The sequence below is a fragment of the Natator depressus genome, chromosome 3 (assembly GCF_965152275.1).
Source record: "Natator depressus isolate rNatDep1 chromosome 3, rNatDep2.hap1, whole genome shotgun sequence".
NCBI classification, from domain to species: domain Eukaryota; kingdom Metazoa; phylum Chordata; order Testudines; family Cheloniidae; genus Natator; species Natator depressus.
The window spans coordinates 1,251,024-1,270,506 of record NC_134236.1 but is presented as its reverse complement, the minus strand read 5'-3'; the positions used below and the strand labels follow the sequence as shown (position 1 = coordinate 1,270,506).

Genomic DNA, 19,483 nt, shown 5'->3' with positions numbered 1-19,483 from the left:
TCGGGGGTCGGTGCCCGGGGGGGCTGGTGCCGGAGCGGGGTTCGGGGATCGGTGCCCGGGGGGCTGGTGCCGGAGCGGGGTTCGGGGGTCGGTGCCCGGGGGGGCTGGTGCCGGAGCGGGGTTCGGGGATCGGTGCCCGGGGGGGCTGGTGCCGGAGCGGGGGTCGGGGGTCGGTGCCCGGGGGGGCTGGTGCCGGAGGGGGGTTCGGGGGTCGGTGCCCGGGGGGCTGGTGCCGGAGCGGGGTTCGGGGGTCGGTGCCCGGGGGGGCTGGTGCCGGAGGGGGGTTCGGGAGTCGGTGCCTGGGGGGGCTGGTGCCGGAGGGGGGTTCGGGGGTCGGTGCCCGGGGGGCTGGTGCCGGAGCGGGGTTCGGGGGTCGGTGCCCGAGGGGCTGGTGCCGGAGCGGGGGTCGGTGCCCAGGGGGCTGGTGCCGGAGGGGGGTTTGGGGGTCGGTGCCCGGGGGGCTGGTGCCGGAGCAGGGGTTGGGGGTCGGTGCCCGGGGGGCTGGTGCCGGAGCGGGGTTCGGGGGTCGGTGCCCGGGGGGGCTGGTGCCTGAGGGGGGTTTGGGGGTCGGTGCCCAGGGGGCTGGTGCCGGAGGGGCAGCCCATCCATGGAGGAAAAGCGTATCCTGTGTGTTGGGCTGGTTTGCCTGGACATAATCAGCGTGGTGGACGTGTTCCCGGCCGAGGACACGGACACCAGGTATGGGGGCTCGGCTCCCTGGGGACTGCAGCCCCGTGGGGAGGCTGGCTTGGGGGCACGGAGGGGCTGAGCCCAGTCCCAGAGCTGGGCAGGGGGTGCTTGGCCGGGTCAGCCCCTGGGCTGCAGGCTCTGGGAGCCCTGCGCCGGCCCCACGAGTGGGTGGGGGGGTTGCCTTTGCCACTCACAGAAAACGTTCCCGGGGCCCTTCCCCTGGGGTGGTTCTGAGCCTCCCCAGCTCCGTTTTCCAGCTGGGAGGGGTGAGGCGCAGGGGGGCTGGAAGGAAGGGACTTCCCGGGCATCTTGGCCAGGCAGCCCCCTCACATCAGCCCCTCTGGAATGGGAGCAAGCGCCACCTCACACTGGCTGGGTTGTTCCCCCCCCAGGCTGGGCATCCCTGTCGGAGCCAGGGTACGTTGGGGCTCTGGCTTCCAGGCCCTTGCTCACGCGCTAGCCCCAGGCCCTCTCTGGGCCATGAAAATCCACCTGGCGTTCAGGTGGCTGGCACATACCCCGCTGGCAGGAGCAGGCCCGCCAGGGGGCTCTGGCCAGCGGGGAATCTGGGCGCCCTCTGAACCATCTAGAAATGGCTTCGCCTGTAACCTGACTTCCCGGGCAGAGCAGCCCAGACCCCCTCGGGCCCCTGGGTTCCTCCAACCCGCTCCCCTGTGCAGTGCTACCCCAGTGCACTGGCCGCGGGGCAGCCCTGGGATCCCAGCCCCAAGTGCTCTCTACATGGACAGCCATTGCAGCAGCCTCCCATTGAACTGGCTGCCCTGTCACAAGCTTCCTCTGCCCCACCCCGTGCCTGTCAGCAAGCAGGGAACCCCCGGCTGGCTCTGCAAGTGCTAACTGCTCCCTCACCCGACTAATGGGCCTGTTCCTGCCTGTGGATCCCCCCGAGCAGGGGAGCCTGGTGCCCAGTGCGGGGCTGGGAGCCTGGTGCCCAGCCATGCCCTGCCATGGCTGTCTGCCTTCTAGGTGCCTGTCTCAGCGATGGCAGCGGGGTGGCAATGCCTCGAACTCCTGCACCGTGCTGTCCCTGCTGGGGGCGCCCTGCGCCTTCATGGGCTCGCTGGCGCCAGGACACGCAGCCGAGTAAGTGATGAACCTGGTGCGGGCGGGGTCTGCGGGGTCAGCATGCCCACAGTGAGGTGGGAGCCTGAGTGCCCAAGCCAGTGCCTCGGGCATCCTGCCATGGGCAGTGCCAGTCCCACTGGCACAGTTCAGGGGACCGTTGTGCAGCTTGGCAGGTGCCCTGGCCCCCAGCACAGTGGAATGAGAGAGAATCCTTCCTTCCAGGTGACAGGGCCCAGCAAGTTGGGGACAGGGAGCCCGCAGGCAGGACCGTCCCTTTCCGGGATGGGGAGACGTGACACCTCTGCTGATCATGGGTGCTCTGGCTGCCTCCTTGTGCTAGGGGAGGGGGGCAGATCAGACTGGGGGCTTCCTTTACCCTGAGTTTTGTGTACTCTAAAGGTTTGTGACCCCTGGTTTCCTACCCGGCCTGCTCTGACACCCCCCTGATGGGCCCTGTCAGGCCTCTTCCCAGTGGCTGGGCTGTCCGGCTCCTCGGCTGTACTGCTCTCACTCGGGGTCTGCATTTCCAGCTGGCAAGGGGCACCGGGATCGGGTGCAGGGGATCTTCTGCAGCGTTGGCAGGGGGGTTAGCATGGGTTGGTGCTTTTCTAAAATCCACATCTGCTTGGTAAGTGGTGTGACCAGCTGCCATTTTGGTGTGACCCACCATAAACTGATGTGTCCATGCTCCCCCAGTGGTCCCTGTGAATTACATCGCCATGGAAACAAGATGAGAGGGTTCCCCTGGGTCCCATCCAACCTCTTCCCCCGGGACTAAGGGACGCGAGATCCTCAAAGTCTGTTCTCCAGAGCATCACCCAGGGGAGTGGGTATATCCACAGCCACAGGGCCAGCAGGGAGACCCCACTGGCCCCATCTCCCTGCTGGGGAGTGACGGAGCCCCCAGCCCTTCCTGGGGAACCCCTCCCCCTGTCGCTGGCCCCATCTCCCTGCTGGGGAGTCTCTGGAGAGCCTTTCACCCCCACTCCCGGTTGTAGCCCTGGTGCCGCCCTGGCTGATCACGATCTGTGGGGCTCCCGGTGCAGAGGGGGCAGGTTGGGTGGCCGGTGCAATCGCTGCTGGGGACTGACTGGGCCCCCAGACCCGCTGCCTCCCCTCCAGCGCCCAGGTGCTGCAGGACAGCGGCTCTCCCCTCCCGCGCTAACCCTCTCTGCGCCCCCTCCCCGGCAGCTTCGTCCTGGCCGATCTGCGGCGCTACGCAGTGGAGCTCACCCATGTGGTCTCGCACCCCGAGAGCTCCTTCCCCACCTCCATCGTCATCAGCAGCGTGAGCAGGGGCACCCGCACCATCCTGCACACAAACAGGTGCGTAGGGGCCGTGCCCGGCGCCCGCTGTGCCCGCCAGGATCTAACCCTTCTCTCCCTCCCCCTGGTCTCTCCCTCCCCCGCTAAGTTTCATCATGGCGGACTTCCGGCGCAGGGGTGTGGACGTAGCGCACGTGGCGTGGCAGAGCCGGGGGGACACGCCGTGCGCCTGCTGCCTTGTGAACAGCACCAGCGGCTCGCGGACGGTCACGCTCTACGACACGTAAGGCCAGGCACACCCGCCGAGCCGTCGCGCCAATCCCCCCTGGCAGGCGGGCAGCTCCCGGGGGGGGAACCCCAGTGCCGGGCCCTTGGGCCCTGCCTGTCACGGACGGGGGCCCGGGGGCCCGTGCCCTCGGTCTCGCCTCGGCGCTGCCCCGCCACAGGGGACCCATCCTGCATGGCTGATTGACTGATTCATCCGCTGATTCTGCACCCAGACGCCCAATCAGCTGCAGCAATGCTAATCCTGGCCGACCAATCAGCACCCGGTAATTTCACTGCCATAATTGGCACATCTCGCTGGCCACTTGTCTTAGGGGGGGAAATCTGCATGTGGGACACCCGCTGCCCCCCCCGGGCTTACGGGGGGTTGCCCTGCGACTGCCCCCCTTTGCGGGTGCTCGGCGTACAGAGGGGGGCCCTGTGCCACCCCGTGCTGTACCTTGGGCCGGCCGCTGTCGCGGTGACCTCCCTGGGCTTGCAGGGCTGCGTCAGGGCCTTTCGCTGGCCCTGGGGCGGGATGTTCCCTTGGGAACTCGCCCGGGCCGCACCAGCCGCACCCCTCCATTTCCTGGTGGGTGGTCTGGCACTGCGCTTGGAACAGGCCTGGCGAGCTGGGGTGCCCCCTGCTGCCTACCCCGGTGGTGAGCCCCATCTTTGTGGGGCTCCTCAGCCCGGCCCAGCGAGTTAGAATACATGGGAGAGGGCATCAGCACCCCGAGGAGATCCCCTCGGCCCCCCCAGTTAACGCAGCTCCCGTGTGGGGCCATCTCTTCTGCCCAGTGAGCTGGAGCTCTGGCCCTGCACTGCTGGGACCAGCAGCAGGGACTTTGCCCTGGGACCCTGTTAACCCTTTGCTGGCAGGAGGGTCGAGCTGGGATCCAGCAGCCAGAGAACTGGGGGGAGCGGTTAGTGATTCACGGGGACCCGGTGCCATTGAGCTCTGTTCCCTGCAGCTCTCGTGTGCCTTGGCCCCTCGTTGAAGGGCGTCAGCGGGCACCCCCTGGCCCTGGGATCTCTGTGATCAAAGTCTGGCTGATGCCCTTTGAGATCAGGCCAGGGTCTCTCCTGCCTTCATCCCCTCTGTGGTTAATCATTGAATCTGTGCCTCGTTAACAGCCCGCAGAGTCCAGCCCCTCAGAGCCCCATACAGTCACACAGTCCTGCCCTGTTGCTTGGTCTTTGTACCCTCCAGGAGCCCTGTGTGGGGAGGGGCCCCGCCAGCCAAGGGTGCAGTGGGAGCAGTGCCCAAGGGCACCGGGCACCATGGTGTTCTCTGGGGCAGGCTCCCCCTATGTAGCCGGGCAGGCCAGGGAGGCTGCGTGGAAGGACTGCAAGTGCCCACAAGCCATGCTGTGTGTTGGGCCCCACTGCCTGGGAGCTCCACCTCCCCACCCAGCTGGGGCCGCTAGCCCGGATTCCCCAGCGGCTCAGTGGGTGCAGGGGCAGGGCCTGGGCTAAAGACTAGTAGGGACAACCCTCCCCCCCGTCCCCCTCAGCCCTAACCGCTCTGCTGGGAGAGGCCTCGTGCACCTGCCCTCTGACTTCCCTATGTTTTCCCCCCTCCCCTGTGGGTTAGAAACCTGCCAGATGTGACAGCCCAGGATTTCGAGCAGGTCGACCTCACCCAGTACAAGTGGATCCATTGGGAGGTGAGTCCCCTCTCCTACTGGCGAGGCTCCCAGGGCCGAGGTGGCATCGTGCCATTGACTGTTCAGTGGCTCCCCAGAAGTGCCTGGCGCTGCCCTAGCGCAGAGGGAGGCTAGTCCCTACCCCAGGCAGGCGAAAGCAGACACAGGCCAGAGGAGTGGGATGGCACATACACCTGCATCCCCAGCCTGCCACACGGGCGTGGTGCCCAGCCCAGGGCCATGTCATGGAGGTGCCAGGAGCTGAGATCTGAGGGGTGGGCCAGGCAGCGGGATGGGGAGGGGCTGGGCTGGTCAGCGTCGGGGTGGCCAGAGAGGGTGGTGACAGTAGCCCTGCAGGAGACGAAGACCTGGCCAGGCGCTCGCTCCTTGGCACAGAAAGGAAGGGTCGGCTTGAAGTCGCAAGGAGGAGGCACCAGTAGGATTTAGAGACAGGGAGGGGCCTGGTAGACCTGGAATAGAGACTGGCCCCAGTGCTTCTGGCTAGGGACTGGGGGCCTGGAGGTGGGGTGGGAGGCAGACACGCCAGCTCGCTGCTTTCTGCTCTGCGCTTCCCTCTTCGCAGGCTGCTCCGTGCGGGACCTTGCTCCTGACTGGCTCCGGGTGTGGATGCTGTTATCTGGACTGAGTGCTTGGTGCTGGGTAGCCCTGTGTAGACAGGTCTTTGCTCATGCCCACTCCCGTTCTGTGGCCACATGGGCCAGGCCACCTTCCCATGCAGCACGAAGCTGCCGGGTGGCTTAGGCTGGGGTCTGCACTAAGGCACTGCTTCCCTCAGTCCCCGCTCTGGCACTCGGCCCCAAGCTAGGCTGGCGAGCTGTGCCCAGGCCTGTGGGCGCAGGGGGATCAGGGAGACTGCCGTGGCCCTGCTGAGAGCTCTTCCTGCTTCCAGGGCAGGAACGCTGCGGAGCAGGTGAAAATGATCCAGCGCGTGGAGGTGCATAACCGGGCCTGCCCAGCCCACCAGAGAGTCTCTACGTCGGTGGAGGTGGAGAAGTCCCGGGAGGAGCTGTACCAGCTCTTCGGCTATGGAGACGTGGTAGGAACTAATGGTGTAGTGTCCCTGCCATCGACCCCTGTTCCTGCGCCCTGGCATGGGCCGGACACTGCAGGGGCTATCTGGGGGTGGTGGGGAAAGCTGAGCCAGAAGAGACCTCCCGCTGGCTGTTGGGGAAGCCTTCCTGTCTGCCAGGGAGGTGGGTCTGGCTGCGGTATTTCACACTAGGCAGGACAGAGCCCTAGAGAATGGGCCGGAGGGACCATCCTGCCCTGGCAGGCCCAGCAGGTCACATCCAGGGTTCTCTGATGGGGCTGAGGAATGACACAGAGAGGACAGGGGGCACTGTCGGAGTGCAGGTGGGCAGGAGGGCTGGGAACCTGCTAGAGTCCAGGAATCTGGAGGTTGTATGTAAATGAGCCAGTGCTCTAAATTGCATATATGAATATGCATTACCTCAATTACACAAATAGCCCAAAGCCGTATCTGCATAACAGGCTGTCACGGAGTCCCCAGGCGATGCTCTGGAACTGCTCCCTACAAAGCCGGGCAGGACTCTGGGGCAGTCGTCTTCCTTTGAGCAGCCTGTCTGCAGGACACACAGCTCACCCAGCTTCCACCTTCCTGGGTCTGACCTCGGAGCATTCAGCATCCTCTGCCCCTCTGTGCGCTTCCCACAGCGAGTCCGCCCAGGCGGGGTCCTGGGGAAGCCAAAGGGTCCTGCCCCCCAACTCCGCAGTCAGACGTGACTCTCAGCCAGCCAGTAAAACAGAAGGTTTATTAGACGACAGGAACATGGTCTAACACAGAGCTTGTAAGTGCAGAGAACCGGACCCCTCAGCCGGGTCCATTCTGGGGGGCAGGGAGCCAGACACCACGTCTGCCCTTCACTCCATGTCCGCAGCCAGCCCCAAACTGTCTCCCCCTCCAGCCCCTCCTCCTCTGGGCTTTGTCCCTTTCCCGGGCCAGGAGGGCACCGGATTCCTTTATTCTCCAACCCTTTAGCTCTCACCTTGCTGGGGGGAAGGGCCCAGGCCATCAGTTGCCAGGAAACAGGGTGTCGGCCATTCTCTGTGTCCAGACCCCTGCACGCACCTGCCCTCTAGGGCTCTGCAATGATCATACACCCTTATCCCACCCCCTAGATACTTAAGAACTGCCTAGGGGAAACTGAAGCACCCCCCCACTATTCAGAGGAAACATTAAGAACAGTCCCACTTCGTCACACAGGCAACATAGCACTGCCCTGTGTGACCCCTGCGGAGGACATGGACCTGCAACCTCCAGCCTGAGCAGCCGCCTCACCCCGCAGCCTTCGCTGCACCCAAAACGCTAGATCGCACTAGGGTGGGCTGGATTGTTTGGGGGGAGGGTGTTATGCCTTGGCTGGGGGGGCAGCATTGACCTCAGCTGCATTAATGGGGTGAGGGATACTCGCTGAAGCCCCATCTCTCCGGATGTCTGGCTGCCGCACGAGCATCCCCCGCTCCTGGAGGCAGCTGGGATCAGAGGGGTCAAGGCTGTGGGGGGGCAGAGAGCTTGGCTCTCCCAGCCTGTCTTGCTGGGGGGCCCCACTGCCTGGAGGGGGCCCCCATAGCGGGAGGTGTCACGGCCCAGAGTGAGGCCCCTGCGTGGGGACAGCCAGAGAGTAGCACAACTGGGCCCTGCCCCATGGGGGTGCTGCAGGGGGCCAGGCCCCACCCACACCCGGGTGACAGAGTGTTTCCTTTGGGGGGCGCTCTGGGCAGCTGGCTCATTCTCCGTGCCCTGGGGGGGGGCGTTCTGGGCAGCTGGCTCATTCTCCGTGGCCGGTGCCTGGGGGCGGGGGGGCGTTCTGGGCAGCTGGCTCGTACTCCGTGGCCCGTGCCCAGGGTAGGGGGGCACTCTGGGCAGCTGGCTCATTCTCCGTGGCCCATGCCCTGGGGGGGGGTCTGTGGCCCGTGCCCAGGGCGGGCGCTCTGGGCAGCTGGCGCCAGCTCACTGCTCTGGGAGGGGCTGTCCAGGTGGGCACCTGCCTGTGGGAGACAGGACAGGTGTCTGGGGTGCCAGCGAGGAGGGGAGCTGATTGGCTAGTGAGACTGCTCAGCTGGCCAATCAGATGCCAGCTCCTGCATGGCTCAGGGAGCTGGGGCTTGTGGCCTGGGCTCCTGCTGAGCTCGCGGGGGGTGCTGGGGCGGGGGCTGGGCACTGGCTCTGGGGCATCGGGGGCACTGGCTGGGGGGCACTGGCTGGGGGGCAGGGGCTTGGTGCTGGCTGGGGGGCACTGGTATTGTTCATTGGCTCTGGCTACCTGCCCCCGCCCCCTCACGCCCGTTCTTTCCTGGCAGGTATTTGTCAGCAAGGACGTGGCGAAGGACTTTGGTTTCCAGTCGGCTGCGGAGGCCGTGAGGGGGCTTCACACCCGCGTGAGACCAGGGTAGGCCTGGGCCACGTGGGCCCAAACTGGGAGGATGAACCTGGCATGGGGGGGCCAGGGACTCACTGCCCTGCCCTGGGCAGAGCGACGCAGCCGTGGGCGGCCTCCAGGCCCTCCTCAGCCCACGCTGCCTGAGGCATGGGGGGAGCAGGACCCCTCTGCTCACCCCAGAGGAGGGGGCAGGGCCCAGAGCTGGCTCTGGAGGGTACCGGGCGCTGCTGGCTGCGGTGAAATGGGCTGGTGGGTTCAGAGCAGTTCCCGCGGGGCCCTGCCTGGGCTGGGGGCAGCTGGCCGAGCGGGAGCGGGGCTGGCTGTGGGGTCACGGTCACGCTGCGCTGCTGTGCCCCCAGGGCCACCGTCATCTGCGCCTGGGCCGAGGCAGGGGCTGACGCGCTGGGGCCGGACGGGGAGCTCGTCCACTCGGACGCCTTCCCCCCAGAGACCATCCTGGACACGCTGGGCGCTGGAGACACCTTCAATGCCGCCGTCATCTTGGCCCTGTCGAGAGGTGGGTCTGCGCTGCTGTCGGGGGCCTCTCCCCGCCAGCACCGGCACCGGCTGACGGGCGGCTTGTTCTCCCATGACAGGGCAGAGGCTGCAGGAGGCGCTGACCTTCGGCTGCGAGGTGGCTGGCAGGAAGTGTGGGGTCCACGGGTACGACAGCATCGTGTGAGCTGGAGGAGACGGCCCCCTTGGCACGAGGAGGCTGCGGTTGGGGCTGCCGAGCTGGGATTTCCTGGGGCGGGAGGGCTGAGCTGTTGGCGCTGCCCGCCGGGTGCCACGCTGCCCTGGCACTGTACCAAGCCCTGTGGGTCCCCTCCCCATCCAGTGGAGTCAATAAACACTTGGGAACAGCTGCTGCGCCCGCTCTTTTCACTGCAGCCGCAGTCCGGCTGCCAGGGCCCGGCGGGCGAGTTCCCAGGGTGCTGCTGAGCTGGCCAGACGTACGTCGGCATGTGAGCTGTGGGGGCAGCGCCCGCCCAGGAGCCCCCTCCCCAGCCTGGGGGTGGGCAGGCGGAGCCGTGGTGCAGCCGCTCCTGTGGCTAGCAGACCCTGCTGCCTGGGGTTGGCACTGGCTCCTGGACCCCCAGGAGGGGGCTCCCTGCTGCTCCCCACTGCTCCCCGCCTTAGAGGAAGCGCAGCGGAGGGAGCTGCCTCTCTGCAGAACAGGCTCCTCATGCCAGGGGCTGCCAGGCTTCCTGCCCAGGCCGCTTCCCCCTGATACCAGCTCGAGCCCCTGGCAGGATGGGTGAGGGGTTGGGGGCAGGTGGGGCCATCTGAAGGAGGGGGGTGCCCCCGCTCTGCCCTCTGGGCTCCCAGGCCCCAGCCTCCATTCTGACTGTGATTGGGGGTGTCCAGCTGTAGGTCGAAGTGCTCAAGGGCCTGGCTCCCAGGGAGCTCTCCTCAGCATGGTGCCTGCCCACCCCAGCGCCCGGAGCAGGCAGGGCTAAGTCCGGCCTCAGGGGAGCGGGAGGTGCTCAGGAACGGTGGCCATGGGCTGAGTGGAGGGACTGGCCTGGGGCCAAGGGGCGAGGAGGGCCCTGGAAGGCCCCCTGGCTGTTTGGCTGGGCTCTCGTGGGGTGGGGCAGTCTCAGAGCTGGCTGGGTGGACCTGGCCTCCTGCCCGCCTCATGGCAGCAGTCCTTAGTGGGGGCAGCTGGACCCTAGCTGGGGGGTGCACTGCTCCCCCTCGGGCTGGCCACTGGGGCTGTGGTACCCGTCTTAGGGGCAGGGCAAAGCTCCTGCGCCAGTCACTGAAGGAGGCAGGGGTTAAACCCCTGGCTCTCCCCAAAGGGAATGGCCCCCTGGTATAGCTGACGGAAGCACCCCCACTTTCTCCCACCCTCTGGCTCGGGGCCTGTGGGGCCCTGCAAAGGAGGCAGAAGGCTTGTGCCAGGCCCTGCTTCCAGAGGGATGGGCTAGTTATCTGTGCCCTGGCAGCCAGTACCCAGAGCAGGGTCACTGGTCAGCCCACACAGCTGCAGCCTGCTCAGGGCGGGGCAGGGGGGAGATTTCACAATGGCCTCAGCCCCCTGTGGGGATGGGCAGGAGGCACCCTCAGCTGGGCGAGCCCTGCTGGCTGGGCAAACTCCTTTCCCTCTCTCCGCTTCCCCTCACCAGTACGTGTCCTACCCCCACAGCTCCTGGGGGCATGGCGCAGCGCATCCAGGGAGGGGGGCCAGGAGCCCTGGGGCTCAATGTATATTTTTGTCTTTTCAAAGTGTAAGTTACATGATCGATTGCACATGTCCCAGTGCCCCCTCCTCCCCACCCAGCCCCTCTATCCAGACAGCCAGCTTCTGCCACTCTTGGGGGCCAAGTGGGGGGACAGTTCAGAGCTGGCGAGGGTAACCCTGCTTTGATGCTGTGCCTGCAGCTCCCGGGGTGGCTCCTGGGCCCCCCAGCCCAATTAGGGGTCAGGTACCTGCGGCCCCTTGTCCTGAGGGGTTGTCTCACACGCTCCCCACAGGAATTGCCCCCCTGGGGCCCAGGCGGGCTAGGCAGGGCTGAACGCAGCTACTTTCCCCAGGGGTGGGGAGGGAGGCAGCCCCTCGCCACCTCACCCCCCCGGCACCACTCACAGCCAGATCCAGGGTGTGTAGGGGGGTCCCTGGCAGATGTTTCCCCTCCACCACCTCAGTTTCTCTGTGCACAGCAGCCCCCGCACCTGCATTCCCCGTGCCAGCTCTGATCTGCCCCGGCAGTGCCCTGAGCTTGCCGTGGATCTAGGCTGGGGGCCTAGATCTCTGCACTGGGGGCCCCGGCCGGGGCCCCTGGAGCCTCCTTGGCAGCCTCCTCTTCGGGCTGAGCCACCTCTGGCCCCGTCTGGCTCAGCAAGAGACCCCTAGCCTCCGGGTCCTCGGCTAAGGGCCCTGCTGCCTCTGGGAGTTCCACACCGGGGTCTGCTGCCACCTGGGCGCCTGCGAGCACTAGGGCCGTGGCAGGTTGCTCTGGCTCCTCACCTGCCCACTGCACAACCCCTTCTCCATCGGGGGCCTCAGTCTGGGCTGGCAGGGGAGGCTGGCCCTGGGCTGGGGGCAGCAGGAGCTCCGAGGGGTTCAGTAACCCGTCCCTGTTCAGGTCCTGAGTCTCCAGGATCCCGTCTACCACCACGATCACCTGCAGGGGTAGGAGAGCAGAGATGGGACATTTGCACAGCGCTGGGGGGAGCAGACTGTGGGGCGGGGAATGGGGCACGGAGCCTGTCCACTGTAGGGGGCACCGGCCCCAGGGCAGGGACTGTCTGGCTCAGGGGTGGGGAATGGGGCACGGGGCCTGTCCCCTCTAGGGGGCGCTGGCTCCCAGCTGGCCCAGGGTGGGGACTGGCTGGCTCTTGGGAGTCAGCCTTTGTGTTGTGGGGTGCCTGAGCTCTGTCCCCCCTACAGGGGGTCCCCCAAGATGTTCTCCTTGCTGCTGCCCGTGCTCTGAGCGGAGAGGGAGGCTGCCAGTCACCAGCCAGGCCCAGATCTCAGCCCAGGGGAGATGCGCCCACCCCCATGCCTGCTGGCCCCGGCCATGGCATGGACTCCCGCTGGCCCAGAGTCCCCCAGCACCTGGGGGTGGGGGGAGTTGTGAGCGGCACCTACCGCGTCGGGAGAGGGCTGCCCCTGGGCGTGCTGGGTTATCACGTCCAGCAGCAGCTGCATGAACTCCAGCCCGTCCAGCTGCCCAGTCCTGTCGTAGTCGTGTAGCGCGAAGAGGTAGAGCAGCACTGCGAGAGAGGGGGAGTCGGGGGGCATCAGCAGCTGTGGCAGGCAGGAGGGCCGGGGGGTCTGCATGGAGCCTGGGCACCCCCTGCCCAGGAATGGGGCCGGAACATGTCAGCTGCCAGCGCAGCGTGAGAGCCCCTGGGCACCTGTGGGGGGGCCCTCTCACCACCCCGACCCCACAGGAACACAGCCACCCCCTCATGCTCCAGCCCCCCTCCCTTGGCGCTGCGGGACATGCCCCTTACCCTGCTCTCTCGTCATGTGAGCGGGGTCCTGTGCCATCTGCCGGACACTTTGCAGGTAGCTCTGCAGCAGCCTGGAACAGGGAGCAGAGTGAGGCCGGGCTGGGGGGGAGCCAGGGGGGTAAGGAACAGCAGGGGCAGGGGAGAGCAGAGAAAGGGCCAAGGCGAGCCAAGGACGGGGAGGCTGGACAAAGCAGACTCAGGTAATTAACCCCAGGGACAGTTTGCCAAGGCTGGCTAGTCCTCTGCCAGCTCTGCTCTGGGGCAGGCCTTGGGCTGGTGCTAGGCTGGGGGGTCAGACCCCATGGTCTGCAGTGCACCAGGCCTGGAGCCAGCAGGGCACGTGGGGTGAGCCAACAATCCCCCATGGGTCCCTTCTGCCCGTCAACTGCTCCCATGGGCCCTGCCCCATCCCTGCTGCACTCACCCCTGGGACCCAACGGGACCTGACCCAGCCCAGCTCTGGATCAGTAACTGGTTAAAAGGAAACAAAGGGGAGGAATAAATGGTCAGTTCTCAGAATGGAGAGAGGTAAATAGTGGGGTCCCCCAGGGGTCTGTGCTGGGCCCAGTCCTATTCAACATATTCATAAATGATCTGGGAAAAGGGGTAGACAGTGAGGTGGCAAAATTTGCAGATGATACAAACCTACTCAAGACAGTTATGTCCCAGGCAGACTGCAAAGAGCTACAAAGGGATCTCACAAAACTGGGTGACTGGGCAACAAAATGGCAGAGGAAATTTGGTGTTGATAAATGTAAAGTAACGCACATTGGGAAACACAATCCCAGCTATACGGACAAAAAAGAAAGATCTTGAAGTCACTGTGGATAGTTCTCTGAAAACATCCACTCAGTGCGCAGCAGCAGCCAAAAAACCGAACAGGATGCTGGGAACCATTAGGAAAGGGATAGATAGGAAGACAGAAAATATCATGTTGCCTCTATATAAATCCATGGTACGTCCACAGCTTGAATACTGCGTGCGGATGTGGTCGCCCCATCTCAAAAAAGAGATACTGGAATTGGAAAAGGTTCAGAAAAGGGCAACAAAAATGATTAGGGGTCTGGAACGGCTTCCATATGAGGAGAGATTAATAAGACTGGGACTTTTCAGCTTGGAAAAGAGACGACTAAGGGGGGATATGATTGATGTCTCTAAAAGCATGACTGGTGTGGAGAAAGTGAATCAGGAAGTGTTATTTACTCCTTCTCATAACACAAGAAACAGAGTTACCCTATGAATTACTAGGCAGCAGGTTTAAAAGAAACAAAAGGCAGTATTTCTTCACACAACGCACAGTCAACCTGTGGAACTCCTTGCCAGAGGATGTTGTGAAGGCCAAGACCATAACAGGTTCAAAAAAGAAACTAGCTAAGTTCCTGGAGGATGGGTCCAACAACAGCTATTAGCCAGGCTGGGCAGGGACACACCCCCTGCTCTGGGCGTCCCTAGACCAGAAGCTGGACTGGATGACAGGCTGCGTCACTCAACAGCTGTCCTGTTCTGGTCACTCCCTGTGAAGTGCCTGGCACCAGCAGACAGGCTCCTGGGCCAGCTGGACCATTGGTTGTGCTGATGCTTTCTCTGATTCCCATCCTCCACCCTCCCAAGCCCACTGACACCTCCCAAACTGCACTGCCCTTCATGGGACTCTGTCCTGCCAACTCCCTGTCCCAGCCTGTGACTCCCCTTGCCCCCCATCCCAGGTTGCTCTGCCCGGGCCCCAGCCAGGCGCATCACTGCAGCAAAGCATCCCGCAAATGCTGCGCCCTCAAAAGACAGGCAGATCCCACCCCAGTCAGTGCCCCTGCCCTGCCCCCATCGACACATCCAGGGAGTGGGGCCCCAGGGAAACCCCCAGTGCATCAGTCACCCCCACAGACCCATCCCACCACAGGCTAGGCTCCCTGCCAGCTGCTCAGCCCCAGGCCCGGGGTCCCTCCCTGGGGGAGTTGGACTCACCGCAGCTCCTCCGGCTCGGGGTGCAGAAGGTTGGGAACAGGCTCCGCAGCAGGGCGCTCAGACCTGGGAGCAACAAATGGGGAAACAGGGCTCACAGGGGCGGGATCCAGCCCCACAGTGCAGCCCAGGCACTCCAGTGCCTACAGCAGCCAGTGGGGCAGTACAGACACCAGGGCTCCCCACAGCACCCCCCTGCAGCCAGAGTTCCAGCCCCGCCCCACCCCACCAACATCCCCCCCTGCGGCCAGGGGTCCGGCCCCGCCCCCCCACAGCACACCCACTACAGACAGGGCTCCGGCCTCTCTCCCCACAATGACCCCCCAGCCAGTGCTATGGCCCTGCTCCCACAGCACCCCCTGCTGGGAGCTCTCCCCCCCATGCTCCTGCCCCGCTCCCCACCCAGGCTCCCCCCTGGCAGGGCCGTGGCAGACCTGCTTTCTCATACCTGTTGACGCTGTCCTTGGGCGCGGCCCAGCCAGGAGTCACGGCCAGCAGCAGAGACGCCAGCACCAAGCTCCTCATCCTGAGACCAGAGTGGGGGACGGCCTGGGGGGGACAAGCAGCCGCGTCACCCCCTGCCGGAGCCCAGCGTGAGGGTCCCTGTAACTCATGGGCTGAGTCTCCCTCCGGTGGCGTCCAACTCCGCCGGGGCCTGGCCTTTTGGTGCAGTGCCCTGCTGTGCGGAGCGCCTGGAGCCCCAGCGAGGCACCGTGTGGGGTGCACGGAAGCAGCCATATGTGCGGGGTTCCCTGGGTGTGCGCCCAGTGGGGTAAGTCACAGCCCCAGGGCCGGCTGGCCACGGCTGTGGGAGGCTGAGCCAGTGGGGAGGCTGCTCTGGGGGATCCAGGCTCCCCGTGCCCTGCTCTGGCACCGTGACCGTTTTGCACCCGCAGCCAGGAGCCCAGGTGGCAGCGTGGGACTGACCTCACCCCATGCCACCCTGTCTCCACTGACCTGGTGCCGTGGCATGTGCCACTTTCCCAGGGCAGGCGTCAAAAGGAGATGGGTCTGGGGGAGGACAAGGCCCCAGCCCGGGGCACAGCATCTCCATGGTGGGGGCCCTCTGGAGAGGTGCATTATGGGCCGTGCAAGTCCCTTTGCTCTCCAGCTGCCCCGCTCCTGCCCCGTTTTGTCCCGCCTCCCTGGCACCCGCTGGCGCAGCCTGACCCTGTGCGTCCACCCTGCTCTGAGGTGCCTCGTCTGTTTGAATGCCCCCCAGCCCTGGCACACAGAGTGTACCCAGCATGCACTGGGGCTTCCCCTGCCACTGGCAGAGATGCCCACAGGACTTGCATTAGACAAAGACACCCCGAGCTGGGCTGGGCCAGGCCCAGTGGGCAGGATGGAGCATCCATGTAACATGACTAGGCAATGCCACCACATGCCCATCATACACACAGACCCGGCCAGGGCGCAGGGCAGGGCGCATCCCCCACCGGGCCCCAGGGTGGCCACAGAGCCCTTTGCAAGGGTGACCAGAGCCTGTGGCGGGGCCCCCCTCTCCCCCTGTAGGCAAAACATCCCCTAGACTAGAGCCGGGCCCCGAGCTTCTCCCCAGAAACGCAGAGCAGCCAGCGCCAGGCCCTGGACACCGGGCACAGCCAGACATCACCCGCCGGGCACAGCGACCCAGACACAGGGACCCTCCCACACACAACAGCCTCCCACAGCCTGCCCCACACGACGCCCCACAGCCCCAGCCACACGCACGGCCATGCGCCGGCAAATCCCCCCACCCCCACACCTGTCCAGCAGCTCCCTGGTACCCCCCTGGCCAAGGCAGGGACACGCCTCACACACTGTACACACGGGGTCTCACACCACCACCCAGGCCCAGCACGGAGCACCCAGAGCCACACGGCCCCCCCGCAGCCAGCCCGGGGAGCGCCAGTGTGCGGCTGTGCCAGAAACACGCACTGCCACAGTGCAGCCCGGGCACGCACTGCACGCAGAGCACCCATGGCACCCACTGCACGCAGAGCACCCACAGGACGCAGAGCACCCACGGCACCCACGGCACGCAGAGCACCCACGGCACCCACTGCACGCAGAGCACCCACAGGACGCAGAGCACCCACGGCACCCACTGCATGCAGAGCACCCATGGCACCCACACCCACGGCACCCAGAGCACCCACGGCACCCACTGCACCCAGAGCACCCACGGCACCCACTGTGTCTGCTGCACCCAGGGCACTCACTGCATTCACATCCCCTGCATCTCTGCCCACTGCCCCGGAGCCCGCACCCCGCGCCCCGACACACGCACCCGCATCCCGCCGGCTCCGCAGCCGCTCCCGGTCCCGGCGGTTCAGCAGCGGCCCCGCGCCCCGCCCCGCCCCCGCTCGGCTCCGCCCCTACGAGGCGAGGCCACGTGGCCGGGACACGTCCCCGCTCCCCCGGGACCCGCCAGCCCCGCGCCCCCCGGCAGACCCACCCCTCCCCGTGCCGCCCCCCGCCCCCCCCGCCTGACCCATGCCACCCGCCACCCCCCAAGACCCCCGGCAGACCCACCCCTCCCCGTGCCGCCCCCCGCCCGGCCCATCCCCCCCATGCCACCCGCCACCCCCCGCGGCCCCCGGAAGACCCTCCCCTCCCCGTGCCGCCCCCCGCCTGGCCCATCCCCCCCGTGACACCCCCGCCCCGCGTAAGGCCCACCCCTCCCCGTGCCACCCGCCCCCCCCCACGGCCCCCGGCAGACCCACCCCTCCCCGTGCCGCCCCCCGCCTGACCCATCCCCCCCATGCCACCCGCCACCCCCCACGGCCCCCGGCAGACCCACCCCTCCCCGTGCCGCCCCCCGCCCCCCCCGCCTGACCCATGCCACCCGCCACCCCCCAAGACCCCCGGCAGACCCACCCCTCCCCGTGCCGCCCCCCGCCTGACCCATCCCCCCCATGCCACCCGCCACCCCCCACGGCCCCCGGCAGACCCACCCCTCCCCGTGCCGCCCCCCGCCCCCCCCACCCCCCGCCTGAACCATCCCCCCCATGCCACCCGCCACCCCCCACGGCCCCCGGCAGACCCACCCCTCCCCGTGCCGCCCCCTGCCCCCCGCCTGACCCATTCCCCCCATGCCACCCGCCACCCCCCACGGCCCCCGGCAGACCCACCCCTCCCCGTGCCGCCCCCTGCCCCCCGCCTGACCCATCCCCCCCATGCCACCCGCCACCCCCCACGGCCCCCGGCAGACCCACCCCTCCCCGTGCCGCCCCCCGCCTGGCCCATCCCCCCCCGTGACACCCCCCGCCTCCCCTGCCACCCGTCTGACCCATCCCCCCCGTGCCACCCCCGCCCCGCGTAAAGCCCACCCCTCCCCGTGCCACCCACCGCCCCCCGCGACCCCAGCCTGGCCCATCCCCCCCATGCCACCCCCCGCCCCCTCTTCCACCCGTCTGGCCCATCCCCCTGTCCCGTACCGCCCCCCGTGCCACCCCCTGCCCTCCATGCCACCCGCCTGGCCCATCCCCCCTTGCCACCCTCCACCCCCCGCGCCACCTGCCTTGCCCATCCCCCCGTCCCTTGCCATCCCCCCCGGTGCCACCCGTCTGGCCCATCCCCCATGCCACCCCCCGTGCCACCCGCCTGGCCCATCCCCCAGTCCCGTGCCACCCCCACCCCCTGTGCCACCCACCTGGCCCATCCCCCCATGCCGCCCCCCAAGCTCCCCGCCTGGCCCATCCCCCCATGCCACCCCCCACTCCCCATGCCACCTGCCTGGCCCATCCCCCCGTGCCAACCGCCTGGCCCACCCCCCCATGCAACCCCTTCCCCCTGTGCCACCCGTCTGGCCCATCCCCCCGTCCCATGCCACTCCCCACCCCACGTGCCCCCCGCCAGAACCATCCCCCCCATGCCGCCCCCCGCACCACCCACCTGGCCGATCCCCCATGCCCGCCATGCCACCCGCCAGGGCCATCCCCCCCATGCCACCCCCCTCCCTGCGGCACCCACGTGCCCCATCCCCCCATCCCGTGCAACTCACCTGGCCCACCCCCCAGGCCACCCCCGCCCCCCGTGCCACCCGCCTGGCCCATCTCCCAGTCACGTGCCACCCCCACACCCAATGCCACCTGCCAGACCCATTTTCCCATCCCGTGCCACCCCCCTGGCCCATCCTTCGTGCCACCCAGCTCCCCCCGCCCGGCCCATCCCCCGGTCCCATGCCACCCCCATGCCACCTGCCGGACCCATCCTGTGCCACCCACCTGGCCCATCCCCCCATCCCATGTCACCCCCAACCTGTGCCACCCCTGTGCCACCTACCAGATCCATCTCCCCACCCCATGGCACCTGCCCCGTGCCACCCACCACCCAGTTCCCCCGTCCCGTGCCACCCACCAGCCCCCATGCCACCCACCAGACCCATCCCCCACCCCATGCCACCCCTACCCCCTGTGCCACCCACCAGACCCATCTCTCACCCCATGCCACCCAGTACCCCCTGTGCCACCCGCCTGGCTCATCCCCCTACCTGGTGCCACCCACCAGACCCATCTGCCCACCCCGTGCCTCCTGCCAGACCCTGCAACCTGCCTGGCCCATCTCCCCTCCCTGCGCCACCCGTCTGGCTGCCTGCCACCGATGCTCTGCCCAGGTCCTGCCTGCACCCGGAGCACCAGGGAGATGCTCAGGGAAGGAGTGGGAGAGTGGGGTGCTTTCCCTGGAGGAGAGGGCACCCACAGGAGCAGTGGGCTCTCAGGCTGTGCCAGGGGTGGGGCGGGGGTTGGCATGGGGAGGGGAACGGGGCGCTCCAAATCCTAATGGCTTTCTGCCTGAGGGGCAAGTGATGGGAATGGGTATGATCCATCTACAAGCAGCCCGAGGGAATATTTTCTTACCAAACTGACCATCCGGCTGCGGAACTCATGGCCACGAGACGGCGACGAGGCCAGGGGGACTCGGAAAGGGTGAGACATGCACACGGCCCGTGAGAGCATCCGGCGCTGTACGAGCAGAGCCGGCTGAGGGGGCCGTGTCCCCTGCTGAGCCGGGGAAGGGGGATTCTTGTGCCATCTCCTGGGGGGCGCAGCCCAGCACTGGAGCGCTGGGTCCCTGGGCTGAGCTAGCCTGGCCGCTTCTCCTCGGGGGCCCCAGCCCCGTGCGGCCCGGGCCCTGGGGGCGCTGCTCGGTCCCCGCTGCCCGGCCCCCGGGGGAGTGCCGGGCTGGCCCGGCCCCAGC

The 19,483-nt window shown here is 67.1% G+C and overlaps 2 protein-coding genes across 4 annotated transcripts; one reads left to right on the top strand and one right to left on the bottom strand.

Moving 5' to 3' along the window:
* Window positions 1–562: 562 nt before the first annotated feature.
* Window positions 563–9,239, top strand: KHK (ketohexokinase). 3 transcript variants are annotated; one of them, XM_074947270.1, is made up of 9 exons: window positions 563–699; window positions 1,678–1,794; window positions 2,968–3,102; window positions 3,191–3,325; window positions 4,904–4,976; window positions 5,866–6,012; window positions 8,298–8,386; window positions 8,737–8,894; window positions 8,974–9,239. In XM_074947270.1, the coding sequence occupies exons 1-9, from the start codon at window positions 608–610 to the stop codon at window positions 9,057–9,059; spliced, it is 1,032 nt and encodes a 343-aa protein (XP_074803371.1). In that variant the 5' UTR covers window positions 563–607; the 3' UTR covers window positions 9,060–9,239. The 3 variants fall into 3 exon arrangements, with proteins under 3 accessions (XP_074803371.1, XP_074803373.1, XP_074803374.1); XM_074947272.1 differs by lacking the exon at window positions 2,968–3,102; XM_074947273.1 differs by lacking the exon at window positions 3,191–3,325.
* Window positions 9,240–9,644: 405 nt separating this feature from the next.
* Window positions 9,645–19,402, bottom strand: CGREF1 (cell growth regulator with EF-hand domain 1). The gene is made up of 6 exons (XM_074947274.1): window positions 19,144–19,402; window positions 14,748–14,848; window positions 14,303–14,365; window positions 12,341–12,411; window positions 11,973–12,097; window positions 9,645–11,505 (listed from the first exon to the last, which is right to left on the bottom strand). Exons 1-6 carry the CDS (start codon window positions 19,240–19,242, stop codon window positions 11,125–11,127), a joined length of 840 nt encoding a protein of 279 aa, XP_074803375.1. The 5' UTR covers window positions 19,243–19,402; the 3' UTR covers window positions 9,645–11,124.
* Window positions 19,403–19,483: the final 81 nt, after the last annotated feature.

Bases quoted from the DNA above. Each gene is read 5' to 3' on its own strand.
- CGREF1 (XM_074947274.1), bottom strand. From the start codon at position 19,242: ATGCTCTCACGGGCCGTGTGCATGTCTCACCCTTTCCGAGTCCCCCTG. The intron at 14,849-19,143 runs GTAAGAAAATAT...TGTCCCCCCCAG, and splicing joins GCAGCCGGATGGTCAGTTTG to GCCGTCCCCCACTCTGGTCT. The intron at 14,366-14,747 runs GTATGAGAAAGC...TGTTGCTCCCAG, and splicing joins CCCAAGGACAGCGTCAACAG to GTCTGAGCGCCCTGCTGCGG.
- KHK (XM_074947270.1), top strand. From the start codon at position 608: ATGGAGGAAAAGCGTATCCTGTGTGTTGGGCTGGTTTGCCTGGACATA. The intron at 6,013-8,297 runs GTAGGAACTAAT...CTTTCCTGGCAG, and splicing joins TCTTCGGCTATGGAGACGTG to GTATTTGTCAGCAAGGACGT. The intron at 8,387-8,736 runs GTAGGCCTGGGC...CTGTGCCCCCAG, and splicing joins CACACCCGCGTGAGACCAGG to GGCCACCGTCATCTGCGCCT.